Source organism: Pteropus medius, unplaced genomic scaffold, assembly GCF_902729225.1.
Source record: "Pteropus medius unplaced genomic scaffold, Ma_sr-lr_union100, whole genome shotgun sequence".
Lineage (NCBI taxonomy): Eukaryota > Metazoa > Chordata > Mammalia > Chiroptera > Pteropodidae > Pteropus > Pteropus medius.
The window spans coordinates 4,088,638-4,112,383 of NW_024340697.1; the positions used below are offsets into that span (position 1 = coordinate 4,088,638).

General features: G+C 42.2%; 1 protein-coding gene across 4 annotated transcripts in view; it reads left to right on the top strand.

Moving 5' to 3' along the window:
* Window positions 1-23,746, top strand: part of MID1 (midline 1) — a 309,332-nt gene that overhangs the window by 191,634 nt on the left and 93,952 nt on the right. For 3 of the 4 annotated variants that reach the window (XM_039874053.1, XM_039874048.1, XM_039874062.1), the window contains exon 2: window positions 19,449-20,164. In XM_039874053.1, the coding sequence (XP_039729987.1) occupies window positions 19,505-20,164 (660 nt within the window). In that variant the 5' untranslated portion in view covers window positions 19,449-19,504. The remainder of the gene's footprint in view (window positions 1-19,448; window positions 20,165-23,746) is intronic. The other variant, XM_039874071.1, reaches the window with a different exon arrangement.

Consider the following 23,746-nt stretch of genomic DNA (forward strand, 5'->3'; position numbering starts at 1 on the left):
CTTTCATTTGTGTTCAAATTGATTGGAAGCACTCTATGAAAATTATTCATTTTTTACACTTATCAAACATCGGGTAGGGAAGAAGGAAGTTTTGTGTGTTTCATTTAGCACAGAAACTTATAAAAACCTCAGTTTCCCTGAATTTTGCCACAAGAATCAAACCTCCCTATTAACCAGTTTTCTTCATTATACTTTTTCAAGAGCTTTGTGAAATACAAGGAAGAAGATGACGTTATGAATTAACATAAACATTGCTGCTCATACATACATTCAACTCGGTCTCTTAAATCTCCTCTATTTATGATGAAAGAGAAAAAAGATCTTTATAATGATAATCTCAAGGAACAATAAAATTTGGAATTACCTAAAAACCTTTCAATTAGATCCAGTATGTGGTTTGTAGTTATGCAAGTAAAGTGGACTCAGGCATTTCAGGAACGTTTCAATGAGGATTTAAAAAAAAAAAAAAAGAGGTTTTCTATTTGGGGTTCAGTTAACCAGAAAATTAAATTAACCAGAACTCTCCCATTTCCAGAGAATTTCAATTAATTGAAGTTCGACTGTACTTTTATTGTAAGCTTAGTTCCCACACAAATGAATTCCATTTTCTGACTTATTTCTTGGAGAGTGCCTCGCACAATGAACACCTTGAATGAGCAAAGTGGCTTTTTGTTTGGGGATTTTGAATATTGATATGTATCTATATCTATACATATCTATACGTCTGTAAATATAGAGATAGAGAAAGCTCACTGGCACAGGTGTGAATATTTAAAGAAGTATGAGTGGTTAATGATCTCACTGTGATTTGACTTTCAAGTACACCGTTCTCCTTTCCCGCCTGCCATTTAGAACTGAGAAGTATTTTCCTAGAAATAGAACAATGCCTTCTACTCTGTTTCTCAAAGTAGTGCACAGAAGAAAATGCACTGTGGTCAGAATAATTTATAAGTGAAATTATAATGTTTTGTTAAGATAACCAGGAATGAGGAGCAAAACCCCTCAAGTAGCAGAGAGCCAGATGGTCGTCTCGTTTTTGTGTTTTTGTGTGTGTGTGTGTGTGTGTGTGTGTGTGTGCAGTCACGGCGTGAAATTTTGCTTGATTTAAGAAGACACTGGTCTTGATTTTCATTCAGCGGTTTTGAGGGCTGTTTTTTTTTTGTTTTTGTTTTTTTAATGAATCTATATAACACACAGCACACAATTTTTATTCAGCCAATCGATCATTTGTGCCATTGTACGCAAGAGTGTGCTGATGAGAATGTGAAGTCTTAATGTTAAAGAAGTAAATGTGTTCCCCAATCTCAGCTATGAACGAGCTCGCAATCTGCCCACTACCCTACAGACCCTCGATCATTACCATCTCCATCATATTGTTGTAGGGTCTGCTGTTTTGTTTTGTTTTCTTTTGATAACCCAGAATGGAAGAAAGGCTGTGTACTACAGTGGCTAACTAGGGTTTTGTGAGATACAGGGTAGACTCCAGGGAGAAAATAGAGGTTTTGGAGTTCAACACTCCAGGGGGCTAATGTGCATAAAGGCCCCGAGTTTAATCCTCAGAGCTGCCAGTCAGGATCATGATGAAGAAGCACCCATGCAAAGAATTGCTTCTGGATGCCAGGGGCGGGGGCGGGAAGGGGGATCAGAGCGCCCCTGTTTGGACCGTGATGTTTTGGCAGTTGATGTTCCGGGGAGGTTGACTGGCTGTGGCTCCGGGCACAACAAAGCTCCCTTCTGGGAAGCCACCAGGCCATGGGCTTGTACTCTTTGCCCAGCGCCACAGGAGTGAGCGATTTCTCAATCTGTGTTCTAAGGAACGAAATGAATTGAGTTGTGAAACGGAATATTTGCATCTGTTCACAAGAAAGAGTCACTTGGAGGAATTTGTAATGGAAAGAATAGATTAGACAACTGGCAGAACTGTTTGGAATCGTGCCCTGAATCAAGTGCCTGTTGATTTCAACGAGGACAAGCTAAAGAAGCTTCGGAACAAGGGATAGATAACCCACCAATCTTTACCATAAAGGTGATAAGTCAGACACTGAAAAGTTCCTTTTCAGTGCAATGCTTTCTCATATGATTGTGATTCTTTCTCCAATTAACATATTTGTTATCAAAATAAATATATCCACTTTAAGGTAGCGCAGCTACCTCGAAGGCTCCCTATCCTTAAAGCCATATATCTTTTCATAGATCGCATCTCAAGTACTAAATCTTTTCAATTTCACCTTATATTTAAAAAGCCAGCTTCTTATATAATTCGATTCAATGAAAGGATAAAATATACAAGATGAAGTGAACACTTATTGGCTTAAAATGAAACTTTTTCTTTAAGGCTCAAGTAATCCTAAACAACAAACATAAGACACAAAGAAAACATCCACAAACAAATGCTTAGCCAAGTCCATACAATCATACTTTTTAATATTAATTTCAAGGCAATGTCTTGATTTCCTGTTTTATAAATTACAAATGTTCTCAAAGATACAACAAGGAAACATTTGGATAATGCAAGAAAAATCTCTCGGAGTTTAGCCTGCCGTGAGAGTATATTTTTAAAGACATTAGAAACCTCATGGCATTTATGAGATTTGTTTTCGTGTAGATTACAAATAATAATAATAATAATAAGACGACGATGATGATGATGATGATGATGATTGTCGAGCCTCCAACGAAACATTTTAAATTTTCGTTTTTAGGCCAAAAACTCTTTGCATTGGAGATAACTCACTCTCTGAGAATTACTTGATTTATCACCCCCTCTAGCCTCCCACTCCATCCCGTCCTAAACCTTATTTATTTCACTGGAGAGTAGCTGGCACCCACCAGCCAGACTTCCCAAGCTTTTCCCTCGGCCTCTACGGCAACTGCAGTGGTAACCCTTTATTCTCCCAGGACAATTCCCTCCGTGGTCATGTTCCTTCTAGCTAGCTAGCCTCTTCTTAAAGAGATGGGCTCTAAAGATCATGATTTGGCTGCTACTGCAATTTTACCTAGGTGGTGAATTCATTCCTTCATTCATTCATTCATTCATTTAGAGATACTTTTTGTTATTATTTTCATTGTCAATAAGACAACCGTAGATCTCTCAGGCGATGAGATCTTCTAGTTTTAATTCATCTTTGATCCTCCAGGCACGAAGCCCTGGCTGTATCTGTTCATTTCCCTCCCGTGCCGTTTCTTCACTTCCTTTCCTTCCTGAAGTTTCTTGTCCTAGAGAGGCAAAAGCAAAACCAGTGACTCTTGAAATGTCTCCCTTCATTTCCTTCACACCCTTCCCTGCACCCTTAACTGCATGTCCATGGTTACTTTCAACTTTAGGTTAACTTCCTGCCATCAAACACTCAGACATTCAGGGAATTCTAAGTACCACAGTTCCTGTTTTTCTGGTCCACTGTGTGATCGTGGCTTTTCTTTCTCAAATTTCATTGCTAAAATAAATAAAGAGGTCAGTGCGTTCCAACAATTCATCACTCTGTCAAGGAAGAAATAGTAAAAGGTGGATTTTAAGGTCCTTGAAAAAGAAATCATGCCCGAAGTAAATCTGAAACTAAAAATTAACACTTTGAGAAATTAATTATAACTCTTTGCCTAATGCTGGCAAGTTTTATCCTGAAATTAACACGCTCTTTTCTTATTTATTGGCAGGGGGCAAAAAACCAAAATACCAAGAGAGACTGCACAGATACGAGTAGAAATATCTTCTCAGCTAAAGTAGACCTACTATACCCACCCCTCTGTCTTCCGTCATGCCATCCCTTTTATTTTTCATTTGATGTATGGTTCTTTGAAATTATCGTGTTTTCTCACCTATTTCCTGGACTCATTTATATTTCCCTTATTAAAACATAAGCTTTCCCAGGACAGACCTTTGCTGTCATATTCACCGGTGCATTCCTGGTGCCCAGAGCATAACCTAGCACACGGCGAGACCTCAAAAGTACCTGTTGGATGAAAGACAAATCAGAGAAATGACTTTCTCTTTGGTATCACACCAAAAGGAATTCTAAAATTACAAAAAAATAATAATAATAAAGAAAGCCAAATTAATGTACATATAGGAATCCTAATACCATAAAAGTGACGAAACTAGCTTCCTCTTCCAACCTCTTAAAATGAATTTAGGTTAAGAATGAAGAGTTGAAGTTACAGACCGGATACCGACTGATTTGGGACAGCTAATGAGGTTATTAAGGGCTGTTTATTCGGGCAAAGTGTGTGTGGCGGGGCTACCTGCTCTCTGCCCATTTCCCTGGTTCATCAGCTGTCGTTAGAGGATGGTGGGGATGAGGAGCATGGCGCACTTTCTTGGGGCTCCTTTTACCTCTGGTCTTCATGGCTCAAGGATCATTCAACGTCAGTTAACTGCCTCTACCGTGACTGCTAGAAAGTCTAGTAGTGATCTGATTCCTCGTGATCACTATTGGTCAGATTTCCAGGAGGAAACAGGCTGTGTCTGGTGGGAAATAATTCTCCACAGATCTCCAAAGTTTCTCTACCTCTTTGTGAGCCGAATGTGCTGATGGCCTTAGTTCCAGACCATCTTTTTAAGGATGTTTGTATTGCGAACAGCCTTGGAAGATGGAGATAGAATGTCTCCATCCGGAGTAGAAGGCAGGTTGGTTTGTTGTCCATTATAATTAACATGGTGTCTCTCTCCAGGGCAAAGGTTGGGCAGGTTTGCTTGCAGTCAGCCCATAATGAAAGAGTCCCAGGTATCCTAAGATTGGGGTTGCTCAGCTCCGATGCAAACCCCCTGCATATGCAGCATGTACCTGTGTACCTGGGATGCTCCGTGGGACTTGAGGGGGCAGGGGACTGATATGAACATGAAACACATAGTGTTTGCTTCCCCGACTAAAAGCATCCTTAGTCTCCGATTCAGAGGTCTCTCGTCTTCTGCCAGCATCCATGAAACTGTAGTTTAACTGAAGAGCTTGTAAGTAGGGAAAATCTGAAACCTTTTACTTTTTGATAGTCTCGCTTGCTCCACCCCTACCAGGGTCCCTTATGTCCTGCAAAATAAAAACTTCTGGCAAAGGATTCATATGGGACAGGCTGCAGACAACCGAAGCCTCAAGATTGTGTGGTGGGAGACCCAGTGGTAGTGAATAAAGATATGTTGAAGTCTAGGAAATAAATGAAGACATTTATTAAAGAGTACTTAATGTTAATAATAAGAATGCTAGTTTACTAATTGATCATATACCGTTCCTTTGCGTAAGACACTCCATGATCCTTACAGAATAAATAAATGGATTTATATCCTTCCTGTTTCCAAAACCGGTTTGAAGATGTTTCCAATAAAAAAATACAGATAATTAATATATTCAAAGAAGAGTGAGAAGAAGCGATTGGGGACTAGAGGTGAAGAAGGATCTGAGAGCTCAAGTCTGCCAGGCACTTTTAAAATTTTACTTCATCCTCTAAGGACCCGTTGAGCTCGCTCTCACTTGTCACATTTGACCGATAAGGAAACTATAAGATATGCAGCGTATCTGTGAGTGTAACATATGTGGAGTAGCTGGCTCCTATCCGCCTTTGCTAGGAAATGGCAGAGCCAGGGTTTGAACTCAGGTTTATCTGGTTTCAAGGTACATGTTTCTTTGCACGACGCCGCAGTGATGGTCTCACCCCCAAACTAAACCACGGACCGTTGGGTCAGTTGAGCTCAGGGCTCAACCCCAAGTTTTCTGACAGCATGTCAAGGAGAAAGCGGAATTAAATGCATTATCTTAACGAAGAAAGCCCCTCAGTCCATCATCTCTTGTCGCACAATAGAAAGAGAAAAAAAGAATAGTATCAGGATTTAAAGAAGGGGAAAAAAACCTGCGATTTTAGATACAGTACGAAGTAGGCTATACCATTTACTTTTCTGAACCCCGTTAGCTTAGGGACTGCAATAATAATAGTAATAAGAATTATTATAATTCTTCTTATGTGATAAGACCAGTAAACTAAGGAACTCTGACGATCTTATCGAATATATTGTCCTACGAGCAGCTTTAGCAGAATTTGCATCAGAAGAAAAGTAGAAGATGATAAAACGCGACTCGACAAAACCAATCTGTTACGCGAATGTTAGCTAGTTAGTTGCGGGGATTGTTTCTCAACACAGAATGCATCCCATAGCTTGTCTGGCAGTTCTTGAAAGCTCTATTTAAAGGTTTTATTAAAGTGTAAGTTAGAGTATGCTCTGAATGGGAGAGGTGGTTTTCTTTTTGTAAAAAATTCCATGTTTTTAGTAATATATACAAAGTTAGCTCGGTTCATTAAAAAACGGTATCTTCGTTTAGATGGGGCAAAAGATAGATCTAGAAATTTCAAGGTTTCTGAAATCGGAGAGTGGATGATTTAACGTAATTCGAAAGCACTTTTAATTTCATGCCTGCTTTAAGTTGTCTGTGTATGTGCGTGTTTTAACGATAACCTAATTACACCGCCCCGGACTTCAAGATCTCTTGCTTCCTGAAAAACTAGTTCATCCGTTAGTATTTAAATCTGTTCAAAGCACTTTTGATCGCATTTCTCCCAAGAAGCTCCCGCCTTTGTTCTTTAGGGACACGTAGTCCAACTCCATTCTTAATATCCTGTTTTCGTTTGTCAGCGCGGTTGTCCTTTTCATTGCCACGTTCCCATCATCCCCTTCTCTCATGTGGTGCTTTACAATAACAGTTCAGGACAAAAAGAGTCACTCCTCTTTCTGCGCCTTAGGGGGGAAAAAAAAAAAAGACTTCAGTCTCTGACGGTCGGGCTTCAGCGATCATGGGAAGTCATTAAAGCATGTTCTTCATAATAGTTAACCAGGAGTTGTGAATAAGGGTTACTTTTCTTTATTTTTGAAGATCCCAAAGTAGCTTCAGGGTATTGTGAGCATGAGGTTTTTGTGTGTGGCTCGCTTTGAAGTTGAGAGAAAAAGCAATTTCCTTTGAGAAAAGGAGCTATCATATTCGAGAGAATTTCCCAGTCCTTTCATACAATAGGAATCCGTTACTATGTAACATCGCCATTACCTTGGTGAGTCATGGGACCAGATTGGTCGATTCCATGGCTGAACTTAGGTTTTCCAGAGCTCAGAACACAGTTGTGATATGCCACGTTGGCCGTCATCAGCGACTCTTTTTTGATGCATTTTTCTCCTGGCGGATAATAAGTGGGAAGGGGAGAGTGTGTACTTGCTCTGCCTTCTAGAGGAGTATTTAATAAAAGAAGTAAGGAAAAGTTTCCCCAAGTGGCAAGTGGTTTTCCAGGTGGAATCTACTTGCTGCAAAAATCCAGCTCAACTGGCCTTTCCTTCAGAGACTAGACCTCCTAGATCGTTTTGCTAATTTCCAGGCTACCCTTTTCAGAAATGAGTGAGCGTATTTTTTTCTTTTTTAGTGCATAGATTATTTGCAAGTTTCTGTTTTTGCACAGAGGAAGGGAATTTTCTCTAATTCAGGAGGTCCGTAGAGTGAATTCCGTAAGTCCCAAGTAATTTTGCAAAGGTGCTTTCGTCTGTGTGTGTGTGCATATATACACAGACATATTTGTATATGGCGACAAAAACGAATTCCATTGTAGACATATGTAGGATTTTATATAGATACAGAAATAGCTCTATGGATGTATATAGAAATTCCTCTCGAATTTGAAATGCACTCGGAAAAGCATTCAGGGAAGGTGGTGTTTAAGCGCTTTTCACCTGTGGGTGCTTTCACAGGAATCAGTGGCTTCCGTTTCTTCCACCGTCACGCTGCTGGTCCGCACTCCGGGAGACTTGCTTGTGGACTTCTGTGTGTGACTAGGTGTGATGAGTTCTCTCTCCCTTCCTTCTCTTTCAAATCTGCTGTTACTGCCTCAGAACCCTGTTCTTCCCTGGGACCCTGGTACAGGACAGACCTGGAAAATATCAGTCATTTTCAATACAATACACAATAGGTTCCATTTGCCTTTAAAATCGGATGCTTTATTTCTTAACATAAACTGTAAGAGATAATGAAGTGTCTGAGCCCCTCTGATAGTGGAAAATTTCCTGTAAAGCTTGTCAGACTATGCTCTTTAGAAGATTTTAAAATTTGTTGTTGTTGATCATTTCCTTTTGGTTTTGAGGGGTGGAGTAAATGTGTTTCCTGATGTTTCCACTTGAGGTGTTCAGGCGAATTTTGCACAACGCCAAAATGTCTCAGCAATTTTGACGATTTTAACGTCGTTTTAACAGAAACGATGCTTTTGAATCTCTCGATGAAAAGTTCTTTCAAATTGTGTTTGATGGTGTAAGTGAGTCTCTTCCGTGGACAGTGAGGGCTGCTTAGGGAAGTCATCTGTACGTGAAATGGAGCAATCCCTTTGTTTATTGTTAGAAGACAAATGAAATTATCATTTGTAGAGACGTAAGGCAAGAAAATATATGCTTGCGCTTTGATGTCTGAGCGTGCAAAGCACACTTTGGCTTACTGTAAGGTGTCGCAATGCCATGAAAAGTAGGCGCTGCAATATGCAAATGGCGCAACATGAGGAAGTACCTCTTGCCTCCTGTTCGCCCTTTATCAAGAATGTTCTTTAAACACCTTTGGTGGAGTCCAGATGTCTGGTGTATAAAGGGACCCGCGCAGGTTTACAGTCAGCGTGTTTGTTTTGGTTCGGTTAGGTATTTTTACACTTTGCTGATGATTTACTTTAGTGGCAGTTCTTGCCTGACATTGTGATAAGCAACGTCCTTGAAAGAACTACAGAGCAGGACACATTTCATTGTTGTTTGCTGTGGGGAAGACAGCTTCGCCTTCTTCCTTTAGACAATCCGTTTTGACAAGATGACTTTCCATCCTCAGTTCACTCTCTCTTTGCCATTCTGGAGACTGAAATTTGGGACGCCCATGACGACTTTGCCGTGTGTGTGTTTATGTATGTATTATATGTAGGTATACACATATTATACATATATACATGAGATGCGCCGTGCGTGCACATTATATACATGTACGTCCGTGAACTTGTTTGTGTGTAATTACATATGTATCTATTTCGAACACATATTTTCAATTGTTCATCAGCATGGTAGATAGCAATTTAGATCTCTATTTTTGGAAGAAAAAATTACTCTGCTTTGTCCTGTCTGTACAAGAGATCATTTTTCCTGCCGTAACATTTTCAAAGACTTCTTCCAGATATATATATTTAGATATAGATATAGATATTATGGTGGCATTGGTTAACTAGACACAAAATAATAAGCGTATTATTAAAAATAAAAAAGCAATGTCCAGAGCACAAAGTGATGATGTACTCAGTAGCACACCGAAAGGACCAAAATGCAAGCTAGGCGACCATCAGTCGCTGACTGTGGGAGCCGGGCAGGGCAGCTCCTGTTGGCAGTGTGGAAAGCTGGCATCCAGCGCTCAGCTGTAGCATACTGACTCGCTGCTGCTCCCTGTGAGGAAAGAGGGTGTACAGATCCTGGTGCCAACTTATCATTTTTTTTTGTTGGGTGTTGACCTGACCTGAGCTGGCTTTTCATCTGGTTTCAGTTGAATGTTGAAGTGGGCGAGGGCATAGGGAAGCCACGACGGGGTCCGTGTCAGAGGCATGTGGAAAAGTAAGAGGGAGGTTGGATTTTTCAACTCAGCAACCCTGGCGGGGTGGATGAGGTGGAGCTGGCCTTCCTGGAATTGTCGCGTCGATTTTCCTGTTGTGGTTCACTGTTGACGCTCTCACAGACACACAGGACCGCTCCAGCACTGCCTGCCACCCACCATCTGGTCTCGGTGGCTTGTCTGTCATTTCGTGGGTTCCCATCCTCTGCCTACGGCGATGTTTCTTCAAAAAGAACTAGGGTGCAGTCCATTGGTGGGTATTCAAGGCGATCTGTTTGTAAGAGTCTGGAGAGATGCTAGAAGGATTATTAAGGGCGAATGTGCTATTTCCTGTTTTTAACCTGTTTATCAGCCTTTCAGTACAACAAATTGCATTTCTGAGACTATCGAGGGGGTTTCTTCACTATTAAGACAGAGCAGGATCGGTCAGTCGTCCGGTCAGTTGTCCCTGGAGAAATCTGGATTGCTTTTTTTGCATTGCCATTTTGTCTTTTTTGTTTGTCTGCTTGCATAAGTGAACTCCAGAAGGTGTGTTTCAGCGTTCTGTTAAGTAAATTTGGGAGAGTAGGTTTCAATTAAAATAACCAGACAGTGTGACCTAGCTCCCATTTCTCCTTAATTTTTATCATTAAAGCCTTCATATCCCTAAAAGACATCTGCCATGCTTTCGAGTGATTCTTTTCAGGAATGTTCATTCATTATTAATCAGGTTGCATGGTCAAGAAGGGTATGTGATTATTTTAAAGAATGTCCTAGAGATCTAATTACTAAAAAAACGAGCGTGTGAGAGACAGATGTGCAAGTACAGGAAAGGTTTTGGGAACAGTTTAATTCAATTTGCAGAAATTCCACCAGGCGGTTGTTTGGTGAAATTAAAAGTCTTCCCTGGCTGTCGCTTTAGGTATCAGGTCAAACATTTTAACTTTAACACTTCTTAGAATAAGGATGAAATGACGAGTTATTGAAAATCTTGTACTAATCAGTTGTTTTAAAAGTTGAGGCTAGTGCCTCAGCGCTTATCTGCTTGTCACTTATTTTTTTTCAATCGGTCCCTCCGGTGCCCTAAAATTTGGTTGGCAGAAATTCTCAGTCATCTGTCACTGATTAAGTGAACGAGTTTGAGTGTGCTGACAGTCAGAGGTTAACCACAATGTCATTTCGGAGGCATTACCTATAGAATGTTACGGGATCACTGTTTTTTATCGCCTGTTCCTACTCAATGTATTATTTACACTGTTGCTTTAAGAACCACTTTGCATTTTTCCTGCTCTCTGCCGTCATCTGCCTATGTTGTGATATCGATTTCCAGTCTTTTCAGAATGCCATTAAATCCCAGTGCATCCCCCTCTCTCTCCTCTCCCCCTCACTCCATGGCCCTGTTTTGTCGTACACTTACTGATTCACTCGTCTCTCAAATCAGCCAGGGTACTAAGCAGCAAAGTAGCATTCGGGGAGTACATTTATTCTGTGGTTTTTATAACTCAGCTGTAGGATACACTGAGTGCTTGTGCGATGTTATTTAAAATAACTCCATTCGTGCTGAATTCATCCTGGATGTAGCATCCAGTTTTTACGTGAGATGAGAGCAAGTCCCTTCTGACGTTAGTCTCTGTTGCAAACCCTGCCTCAGACACCGAGGTTAAATTCCAAGGTTTTACAGTTCTGAAGTTGGGAGTCCGCTGAAAGTCTGTATTTCTGCTCATCCAAGGTCAGAACATCATTCCACGGTCTTTAAAAAATCACTCCACGTGTGGTTCTATAACAGGCGTCATCTCATAGCAGAAATCCAGATGACAGTAAGTCAACTAAATCTTAATTACCCATGTGAAGAGACGGGGTAGGAAATGGACTTGATCATGTTTCTGAAATTCAGGACTCATAAAGAATGAAATTTATTTGATTCGTAACATTTCTGATGCTGACCCTTTTTCGGTACACTTTTAGGAATTTCTTTTTCCAAACCATTTTTATGTGGCTCGGTGTAACATTGTGCGCTTTTTACAGTGTGTTTGTCACCTCGGTTATGTTTCGGTAAATTTAACGTCGAGCTTAGTTCCCATACCCCAGAGGATATTTGGGGGAGTGGAAACAGAGGAAGTGCCCTGAGAATCATCCAGGCAGTGGCTGAGAGCCACCTGATACCAATAATTGATCGCAGGCCACCTAGTGTTGGTATCCAAGTTTATTCCTTTGTCTAGTGACTCATGAATTTCCCTCCTAGTGATGGCTTTCAGAAGGGTACAGAGCGAGGGACTGCAAGTGAAATTATCGGTGGCTGGCACGTGTGCTCTTTTTCATATACTCCAAATTAGAAAAAATGATTATTTTTCGTAGACCATGCAGACCTGACATGTGGGGAAGCACTGAGAAATGGGTATATCCTATGATTAAAATAGCAGTGCCTCCATTAAGAGAAATGTGGAATTAAAAAGCTCACGGATGAAATGCCGACAATCAAATATCTGCTTAATTCTAGTAGGCGATTGAGTTCATAGAATGCACTCGGTCTGGAGACTCCTAATTCTCGGTCACTTATTGAAAATATGGGTAAAATTTCCATATTCTTAGGATTTTGAACTAGAAACTGCTCATTGACTTTGGCCATGGATTAACCCTTGCAATGCGGGCTACCTTCACGGGGATCCTAGGTGTTTCTTCAAGGTGCAGATTATCTTCATTGCCTCATCGCAGAGGCCAGGAGATCCAAGGAATAAAGTTGTGAAATTCTAAAATAAGTTACCAAGCAGGATGGTGGCCAGGGTTGCGACAGCATAGGCAGGGTTTTAAATGTGTTCTCTGCATGGACTTGCCTGGTCAGTAGTTTTGCCTCCTATTTCAAAAGAGGGGGCAAAAACAGATGAATCCAACAGACGCGATCCTCTCGCACTTCTGTCTCCTTGGCCTATAACAATAATCCATAAAGACACCCCCATCCTGAGTTCTGCACCTCCCTTCCCCAGCCCAAACCCTACATCCGAACTCTTTTAAGTTCTGATGTCCTTTCTCCTCCACTGGGAACTTTTTCTCAGTCTTCCTTCCAGATCTTATATCTTGGACAAAAGAAAGCCCTCCTCCCTCTGGGAAAGTCACCTCCTGGGGTGAGTGCTATCTCAGGATGATGATAGCTGGATTCCAGAGGGAGCATGGGGCCATCTGCCAAGGCAACTGGATCAGCCAGATTACCTCGACCATCGCTTGGGTGCCAAGGTTCCATCATCCCTACAGCCCTCACCCGTACTTCTCCGCCTCTCTGTTGATTGAGTTTCCTTAACCCCCAAAGGCACGAGCCTCTTACATCCAGGTTTATCGTGGGGAGTTTTCAGGGAAAGGTGGTCTTTTGGCTCAGGCCACCCATTCATAATTGGCCTCAAATTTAGGCTGAATATTATCTCCATATGAGATTTGTGTTTGTGCGTGTGCTCGTGCGTGCATGCCTGTATTGGTCCCAGAGCTAATCTGACTCTAGTGAAAGATCGAGATGGATTATATAACTTTAAACCTGGGTCCCATTCTGTCGTGTACTAGGAAATACTATTTTTCAATAAATACTTCAGTTATTTTGTGACTAGGATAATTATATTGCTTTGTGTTTTTCATTTAAAAGCTTTACTTTGCTAATCGTAAACATTTAGGACACGCCACGCTGTGTAGAGCCATCTTTTAAAACAATGCCCCTTTGTTTAGTATGAGATCACCAAATACAAGAGTGACCAGGGAATCTTTGGGCCTCTAGGATGTTCTAATGTCATCTTTAAAAAAAAAAAAACTAGAAAATAAACATAAAACCAAAAAATACTTCATGAAGGAAAAAAATGATTCGCGCTAGGAAAAAGAGGAAAGGCAATTACTAAGAGCAAGAGATGGTCCCACCGACTGGGGTCGCTGGTATAAGAGATGAAAGGAATAAGGTTGAAGAAGCAGTTTGGGAGAAACTTGGGCAAGGCTTTGAAAAAGGAGATAAGGCGTCAGGACCCCTACTTTGGGCGGCAGGGAGCTGCACAATGTTTTCCTCCTTTAAGAGAAGTGACAGGAAAAAGCTGTGGTGCCAGAAGCATGTTGCAGAGATGAAACCGAAGGACGTCAGATTGGAGGTCAAATAGCAAATGAGTCTAGGAATGCAGTAAAGATCTAGATCAACACACAGGCAGTGGGAAGGAAACCGAAGAACTGCTAAGGATTGACACTTACGTGTATTGGCTAATGATTTGCTTTCGGGGGACAGAGAGTGCATAGTTTCTTATTGATACTGTAGCATATTACCACAACACTTGATGGCTTTAAACGATGCTGGAGGTCAGAAGTATGACACAGGTCCCACTAGGCTGTATTCAAGGTCTCTGCAGGGCCGCATTCCTTTCTGGAGGTTCTAGGGAAGAATATGTTTCTTTACCTTTTTCAGCTTCTAGAGGCCGCCCACATCCCGTGGCTTGTGGACCCCTTCCGTCTTCTGAGCCAGCAATGGCCTCTCGAGTCTTTTTCACATCGCATCGTCTAACACTACTCTTTTGCCTCCCATTTTGACATTTAAGGACCCTTGTGATGACATCGGGTACACCAGGATGATCTCGTCTAATATCTTGGTCTCAGAGTCAGCTGCTTAGCAACCTTAATTCCATCTGCAACCTGATTTCCTCTTTGCCTTGTAACCTGATATGCTCACGGGTTCCGGGAATTAGGGTGTGGATGTCTTTGGGGGCCATTATTCTGCCTCTCCCAGAGAGAGAGGCGTAGAAAGTGTGGCGGGTTTCTGACTCGTGGTGATCAGGAGACTGGAAATGGAAACTCTGTGAGACACCTGGACTCTTGGAGGGCAGACAGGTTTGGGATAGAAGCTGAGAACTCCCATGAGATGCACACTCTGAGTTGGGACACTTAGAGGAAATGAAGCAAAGAACTGTCAGTGTCGAACTGGGATTCTGGAAAGAGATGGCATTTGACGTCCATGCCTAGGAGTCATTATCAGAGGCAGAACATGAAATGAACGAACAACCTGGCTTTTTGAAGGAAAGCTGGACCTTTAGAAAGCACCTTGACTTTGGTTAGCTGCAAGAAGTCAGCAGTGGTTAGAGAGGAAAACCAGAAAAGCATAATTTTAGTGATACACAGAATGAGAGAGGGAAGGAAAGAGGGAGAAGTGTAAAAATACATAGTCATTGTTTTCCTCTGAAATATCCATCTATTAATTTTCCATTTTAAAGAACTGCTCTCCTCAGAAGTCTTGAAATCTGTAAGGAAGTTTCTTGAAAGACACCTTGCATTCGGTGTGTCCCAGGATGCAGGGCTCAAAGGTAACTTGTGACTAAAGACTCTCCTGCTTAGGGATGTGATCACTGTGAGCGCTGGAAGGAACATCTGTGAATACTCACCCAGGGACACGCAGCTGATAAATAGCCGAGCCGCGGACCATTCTAGATCGTCTGGTCACCCCTCCAGCTCTTTCCTTTCACTCACAATTCTGCGCCCTGCTCTAGACTGCAAACCTTGGACGAGCAGAAGTGTGAGCCGTGAGTCGTCGCCATTCCCAGTTTGTCGCAAGGGGTTCCCGTGGTTTCCCACATCCTCCTCTGAATGAGGACCGGTCAGCCCATTCAGAAAAGTGTTGACCTATAGGATTTCCTGGCAATGATATGCAAGTGTGATTTCCTTCCATTGTAGTGACAGCTAAGAAGCTTGCGGGCGCGCTCCCCCTCCCCCTTAGGCTTGCAAATTAAATTATGGGAGTTCCAAAAAGATAACATGTTCAGAATCTACCCCCACTTACCTCTATGTTCTCGGCGAACCCCTGTTCGTCTTCTAGAACCCACCTCGCATGCTGCCTACTTCAGGAAGCTTCCCCATCCTCTTCACCCAGTCCTTGACATGTGTCTTTTGTTACGTTGCATAGCAATTTGTTCGTATTCCTTCTCTTGTAATGGACCGTAAGGTCATTGAGGCAGGGGCTCGATGTTACCAGCCCTTGTCCCAGGACCAAGCACCTAGAGAAACTTCAGTATTTGGCGAAAGAATGAATGGCATTTGCACTTATCAAAAGAGATACTTTAAAGAAAACTAGAAAACAAACCACGCAAACTTTTAAGGCAAGGGAATATGGCACGCATGCTTACTAGTAACGTACTGTTGAGTCATTTAACAAGAACGATGTCTACGTCGTGGCAAAATCTGGACGAAAGTAGAAAAAACGAGATCCATTAGCGACGTCAGATCGAAAATCTCCTACCTTTAGGGCCGCATATAGGCAAAAGATTCAGAAAACTGGCTGAAGCTCACTCTGTGTCTAGATATTTTGTCTCCGCTTAATATATTGAACCATCATTTACAGCGTAGACACTTGCACAAGGCACCACGCCAGGTGCTATAGCAAAAGAAAAGGATCCAGTTCTGAGCAGCTGCAGTTAAATCTTCCTTACATGAATTGCCCCTAAGCGCTCAGCTCACATCATTTCTTTCCATTGATGTCAGGGTGAAATCCCATTACATATCATTTCCCGTTAGCACTTGAAACTTGTACGTTCTTGTCGGTCTCAATCTACCGTCATTGCCATTGTCGCCCGCACAGCATTTTATTCATACCTCTCTGAGAGTGATTTTTATTTATGTTTTGGCTAGCTCTACGTGTCTCTATCTTGTAATACATGGGTCAGCAGAATAAGATCTGCAGGCCCAATCCAGCTTGCTACCCCTTTTTGTAAACACGATTTTGTTGGATAACCACACTCATTCATCCGCGTATTATGTAGGACTCCTTTTGTCTGCTATTATGAAAGTCGAGCAGTTGCAACAGAGACTATATGGCCTGACATGCCAAAAATATTTACTGTCCTGCCCATTATAGAACAAGTTTGCTGGCCTCTGTTCTAATATACTGAGAGATCCTTAAAGACAGTGGTTATGTTTTATCCTTTTTTGGTTTCAACCCCAACTTCAGTACGCGTATTAATTCAACCAGTGAATGTTCGAGTCCTACTATGTGCAAGGCGCTGTTTCGGGCACTGGCGGTACATCCGTCCAGGAGCAGAGCAAAGTCTCTGCTCTTGTAGAGCGTGTATTCGAGTGGCGTGACAGCGGGGAGAGACGGAACCGTGAACAAACTAATAGAATATGTTGGTGATACATGTAACAGAGAAAAACAAACCGCGGTGGAGAAGGATTGCCGTGACAAGTGGACGGGTGGCTGTGGCGGCAACAGGAGAATTGGTTCTACGTGGGTTCACGTAGAAGGTGACACCGGAGCAGAGAGTTACGTGGATTCCAAGACCTTGTGAGGGGGAGACAGGACGTGCTTGGCATGTTTCAGGAATCACGGGGCCATGTGCCCGGAGCAGAACAAGGGGTAGCGTGGGAGGAAGTGAGGTCATCATCTGAGTCTGTTTTCAGAGGCTGGTTTCCTTCTGGTGGATTTCTCTGGGAGTGAGATGGGAAGCCCCTAGAGGGGAGAGCAGAACAAAGGCGGGTCCCGTCATGTTTGAACAGGATTGCTGGCTTCTGAGTGGAGGATAGATTATGGAGGGATGTGCAGTTGGGAGGGGAGATAGGAAATCATGTAGAAAGGCACCGCGATAATCAAGGACAGAGATGATTTTCGCTTTGCCCGTGATCATAGAGGTCGGATGATGAGGATGCCAGATTCTGGCCTCTCGAGCCAGCGCAGTGCCTGGCATTCAGTAAATGTCTGTTGAATAAAATGCGAGTTTCCATTGTGGTCAGCAATAGAATCACTTCTAGAAAGGCCGTGCCATTCCGGGATGGAATCCTGGCATCTACTTAGAAACACCGTCGTCATAGCTCAGACCAGACGTCATTGACGCTCATCCCTCTGTTGAGGTCCTTCAGTAAGTGTTCTCCTTGTCGCACCTGACGACAAAGCAGACTAAAAGGGCTACGTTTTTACTTTAATTTACGTGTTCGTGATGGGAAGAGAGAAGAAATTAGACTGAGGCATAATTCTATTTTTCCATGCTTAACTAAAATAATGATCAGTAGGTAAAACCTTTCAATTGCTTCCAAGCCACCTGTACGTTGAGTTGCCTGGGAAGAAGAAAGGATGATAAGTTTCTCACAACAGCAGCCCTGGGATCGGGTTCCATTGCAGGTTGTGGAAAGACGAGGAAGCTTTAATATGTCCTGTCCGGCTGCCCATTTATTTTTTCCTTATGTAGTTAATATTAGCAAATGGTTAAAGGTTCTTTTTTTTTTTTTTTTTTTTTTTTTTTTTAAGATACCAGGCTTCTGTGGAGCCAGCGGCTCTTTAATTTTTAACAAGCTCAGCACAGAACTCTACACTTTTAATGATCAGTTCCCATTCGGTTGGTAGCAAGATGAGCATTAATTTAACCCAAGCGCCACATGGTATTTCTGAGGGATGCCGTTTCAGACGGGGTCAGGGGATTCCAGAAATTGAGAATTGTGTAAATAAACGGAGGTGTGAATACAAAAAGGCTGATTGTTGGAATCACTAAACATTGCCCTGGATGTGAAGGCTTCCCATAAATCTGGCTGAGAAAACCCCCTGGAGGGTGATTTGAACCTTGCGCCCACCCGGGGAACCACACTATTCTCCCGCAGCCAGCAGTGGGCTGCAATTAATATGCCCAGCACTGTTCCACAGACCTCTGCTAATGGTCTTGAAAGGGAGAAGGTTCAAAGAGGCTCGGTTCCCAGGCCTGCTAATGAGCATGAGACTCTTCCCCCTTAATGAACTGGAGCTGACGTGGGATCCTCCCCACCACCCCCTACCCTTTTTGAAGAGAAGGCAGGCAAGAGTTCACAAAAGCTGCAGGACTTCAGGCGAGGGGAGCGTGAAGCTGGGCCACCCGAAGGTGGCCTGGAGGGAAGTGGCAAGGCTGGTGGAGGTCACGCTCTGAGGGTGAGGCTGGACCTCCTGCCAGCTCGCTGGCTACAGTGACGAGCCCTTGGTGGGAGATTTTAGGCCAGGAGGGCTGTTCGGGGTCCCTCAGAAGCCCTTGCAAGCCACGTTGGAGTGATACCATTACCTTAAACTGCCTTCTAAACTGTGATTATTACCACTTAGCAAATGGATATCGTAGCCACTAAAATCCTTGTTCTAATTGACTAAATCGTTATTAGTCATTGGTACCCGAGCTCACCGCGGCCACTAAAAAGGCCCTTAGATATTTTTCTCCGCGTCGTTCTGCCCGCCGACGTCCCATTGCCCGGATTAAACAATAGAATTATTCAGTAGAGCAGTAAACATATGCCAAAAACATTGCCTCTGTCACGATCGTCTTTGTGAAAATCTGTTTTTTTCCCTCAAGAATATATTTTGAAAATCGACATGCTATATTTAAGCATTATTTCTGCTGAAATCATGCATTTGATTTCATATACATTCCATGCCCATTTCTACGATAAGTGCCTTTCTCCTTCTGTGAAGCCTGGTTTGGTATTGCAGAGTAAAATGTCCTTGCAACATATATATGAGCACGTAAGTTTATAAATTCAAAGTTATGAAAGACTCTGTAGTTCATTAACTAACGCTTCTACACTTTAATTTTCAACGGAGGGTAAAACTTGGCTGTGACACAATAAGATTATTGCGATTAGATACAAATTATGAAAATTATAGTTTCGATAACTTGCCAATTTGGAGTAAAACCTTTTAAGGAACAAAATTGCCCCCCACGACCCACTGACTGGAACTTTGAGAAAATGTCAGCTGATAGGCTGGCTTAGGGTGTTCCCCCCCCACCCCCGCCTTCCTTAATTCCCTAGTGAATAGAAAGAGAATTATTTGGAATGTACACAGATTTACCCTTCCGTGAGCTGTATTTGGAATTATTCTGAGATGCTTTCAAAGCCGACAGCCCCCGCGGCTGGGCCCCTCGTGCCTAATCAGATCTTATGTCCTGTTTCCAGACACTTGATCAGCTTCCTTGGAATTTGCTGATGACCCAAGAGAGCTTTGCCTGAAGATGGAAACACTGGAGTCGGAGCTGACCTGCCCTATCTGTCTGGAGCTCTTCGAGGACCCTCTCCTGCTACCCTGTGCACACAGCCTCTGCTTCAACTGCGCCCACCGTATCCTGGTGTCACACTGTGCCACCAACGAGTCCGTGGAGTCTATCACCGCCTTCCAGTGCCCCACCTGCAGACATGTCATCACTCTCAGCCAGCGAGGTCTAGACGGGCTCAAGCGCAACGTCACCCTGCAGAACATCATCGATAGGTTCCAGAAGGCATCCGTGAGCGGACCCAATTCCCCCAGTGAGACCCGCCGAGAGCGGGCATTCGACGCCAACGCCATGACATCCGCCGAGAAAGTCCTCTGTCAGTTCTGTGACCAGGATCCTGCCCAGGACGCTGTGAAGACCTGTGTCACTTGCGAAGTGTCCTACTGTGACGAGTGCCTGAAAGCCACTCACCCAAACAAGAAGCCCTTTACAGGCCATCGTCTGATTGAGCCAATTCCAGACTCACACATCCGGGGGCTGATGTGCCTGGAACACGAGGATGAGAAGGTGAATATGTACTGTGTGACCGATGACCAGTTAATCTGTGCCTTGTGTAAACTGGTTGGGCGGCACCGAGATCATCAGGTGGCAGCTTTGAGTGAGCGCTATGACAAATTGAAGGTTAGTCCAATCTGCCTTAAGCCAACCCCTTTCCGCCAGTAAATGTCATGGAAATCAAAAGTGTATTCACTGCTAGCTACATGGCACGTGAAGGTTTTCTCCTCACCTTTGTTAACTGATCCGTTTTAGCATGTTTTTTTGGCAGCCTCTGAATGTTACACAATGAGGGTATCTTGTAAAAGTTGACTGCTGCTTGTAATTTTACCATTGTCAAGGTGAGGGTGCATTTCAAAAAATCTGGATCATTTTCAGTCCTTGCGGGAGGGAGGGAGGGAGGGAGGGAGAGAGAGAGAGAGAGAGAGAGAGAGGGAGAGGGAGGGAGGGAGGAGGGGAGGGAGGAATGGGCAGCAGGTAAAATTGGCTTGCAAGCCAGGGGCATTTATTTTCCTCACTCGTCAGGGAAAACTAATTTCACTGGCATCGTACCTGTATCTAGTTACCGCACAAACGAGACAATGGAGGAGGAATGCCTGTAGCAAATGTGGGATTTTAGAGGACGTGTGACCTTTTATTCCTTGCGTAACTGATATCCAGCTTATTGGTGAACTAGAATGCTCTGATCATCTCGGATTTCACGAAAGAATTCTTTTTCGCGTAGGCTTTTTATTCAGTGATGTCATGGGCAAAACTGTTTGAACTTCACTTTGAACATGAAATTATTCATTTGACTCCAGCACAGGGAATCATAATTAATACGACTGTTTGTCAAATTAAAAAATGTCTCTCTAAATACGGATAGAATACATTAGGGAGGAAATAAGCCAAGTCTCCAGATGTCTGTGCAACTTCAGACGACGGTGGGTCTAATTATTGCAACCTCAGCCAAGAGAGTTTGCTCTGATAGTGAGATACTGTGGTTCACCAGCTAATTTTAGTTCACAAGACGTCAATTAAAAGGAAAGGAAGTATAAATTAAGAGCTCCGAGTAAATATATATTGAAGTCTTTCCTCTCAGGAAAAACACACACTGTTTTGTTGAGCAAACAAAAAATGAGTCACATGATCAAAAGAGTATTACCACTCAGGGTACATCCTCACCTTTCACAAATGGTTCCTATCACTTCTCCTTAGCGCACGTGGGTGGTTGTGTCCACTGCGACCTCACAGTTTTATTTGGTGACGCTAGGATTAACTGACCACATCTGTGATTTGTTTTGTCTGTTTCTTGATATGCTGAAGGAAGTTGACATGCTGAAGTGAATCTTTGCTTCCAGATGTCACTTGGGGGAACGAAAGCATCACCTGGGCAGCATGCCTCAAAGTGCCCAATGACCACTGGTGCAAATCCACCTTTAAAACATGGAGAGAAGTTCAGCCTAAGGATTTAGCGATGCAGACAAGGGGAGATAGACGGTGACTGGTTTTCTAGTGCAGTGCACAACGGTCGCCAAAAACACACCTCGAAAGTCAATAATAGCAAAAAGCAGTGCACGTATGAATTGTGCCCCTAAAACAGATTCCTCAGAAATTGATATGGCTATCAAATTTTAGAAACCAAGATAATCTGCCCCCTGCCCCTGCTCATTTTTGGTTGGGGACAAAATGTTTAGGATGATTGGACATAAAAGGTGTGTTTCTTTTCCAAAATGTAAACACGCCAGATCTTCTTTTCTTTATCAAAAATTTCTGTTTGATCGGATCAATACCGTGTTTTTAACGATCATTTGTTAATATTTCATAGCGATATTCGATAGTCATCAACTCCCAGGTTTGATATTTAAACCCAACGGTCGGGTTTTTCTCATCAATTGCGTAATGTCACAGGAGTCCTTAATTAATTATATAACATCTCCAAATTTATGAAGTGATACTGTCCTGCTTTGCTTTTTGTCATAAAAATGAAACTCTTCAATTATGAGCCCAGAGACTGCCTAATCAAAACCAGACATGTCATTGATATTTGCCTCAATCGGGTGGGGGTCCTGACAATTACAATGTAGCATATTTTTTCTTCTAATTACAGAAATATAAGCGTGTAAACAACACCCAGTGCACTGAAATGCATTTATAGCCACTCAACAAAATGTGAGCATTTATTTACAGCCCTTTCACAAAATGTGCTTATAAGCATTTAAACAAATAACAGGCTACCATAGCATGTTTGTTCTAAAACATGCCAGTTATGTTAACATAAAAAAAAGCCATGGGCATAGATGACATTTGGGCGTCTATGGTATTTCAGTTGTCACGTATTTATGAACATATGTGCTTCCTTGGTTTTTTGAAAACCTAGTATAACATAAACATTAATTTTTGAAGAAAATAATGGTATCACGAAAGGACCAAAACCAAGGGAGCGTATTTTTGTTAATTATTATTCGGGGCTGGAAAAGTAAATGTGTCCCGGAAGTATATTTTTCTGAGGCTTTAGCATTTCATACAGAAATGGGTTTGTGATGACGTGGAGACGCAAATAAAGCATGGAGAAATCTGAGGATGCTTTCATTGACTAGGCGATAGATTTGCTTTACTAATTTGGATATGTAAGGACTCGGGTGTCTCCTGTTTGAAAATATTTTTCTCCTTCTGTTCGTGAAAGTCCATTATTTGAGGAGGGGAATTCTGCAATGATTAGGAAGCTAATTATTCCTTGCGGTAACACTAAACTTCGGTGGACATTTTTACTCATATTAGGTCTCAGCATACATGTGTTTATATAAGGAATTGGAATTTATTTTCGTATATTACAGTTTTTTTCTAGGCATAAAGAAAAAACATAAAAATCCCAACGTGTAGAATTCATACACATTAAATCTTCCACATCATCTGAAATAGCATCATGTCAGGAATCTAATGCTTTCGCAGACCGTACATTGGAAAGCACTCATAAAATATCGAAGCAAAGAGAAAATTAAACCGGCATTTCCTGAACTCTGTTTTAAGATAAAAAGAGAAAATTCTTCCTGCCAAATGCATAAGTCTCTAAATGGAGCATATCATAATGTGGACCTTTTTACATCATTTTAATTGAATTTTGAGAAGCCTCTCGGTCCTCCAAACTTGGATTAAAAGTTTGGTCCGTGAACCACATAACATATAAGAGAATTTAATATAATGCATTCCAGAGTTTTCAAGGAATTACAATTCGGTAATTCCTTTTCTTCTGTTCCAACGTACAATGTTGGAGCTTTTGTTTCTTTTCTCTAGTTAGACCTATAAAAATATACAAACTGAGAAAAATTGACCTTTCCTTGCCCTTCAATTTCAGCATAGCCCCACTTCAAGTTTGTTGACGCTGAAGTTCCAAACCATTGTCTTGTTAGTCTGACTCTAAAAGTTGGCTAAGGGAGCGTATTTGTGTAATGCCTCTTTCGATGGGTCATATCATTGGAATTTTGTAATCATTTGATAAAGATTCCAATCAAAGCTCAGCTTTCCTATGTAGCTCTTCTCATCTGGAGGTGAAGACTTGGGATTTCACTTGTGCATTTCATTTACAGATTGTAAGTTTTTCTATTTTTGAAAGTCCTGTGCTTTATTTGCACTTGGGAAAATTGTAAGTGGACTGAGCTAGACTTTTGTTTTAGTTTTCCTGAGAATTTCTATAACTCGTTTCTTCTTTGAAGATAGTAGTAGGTATAG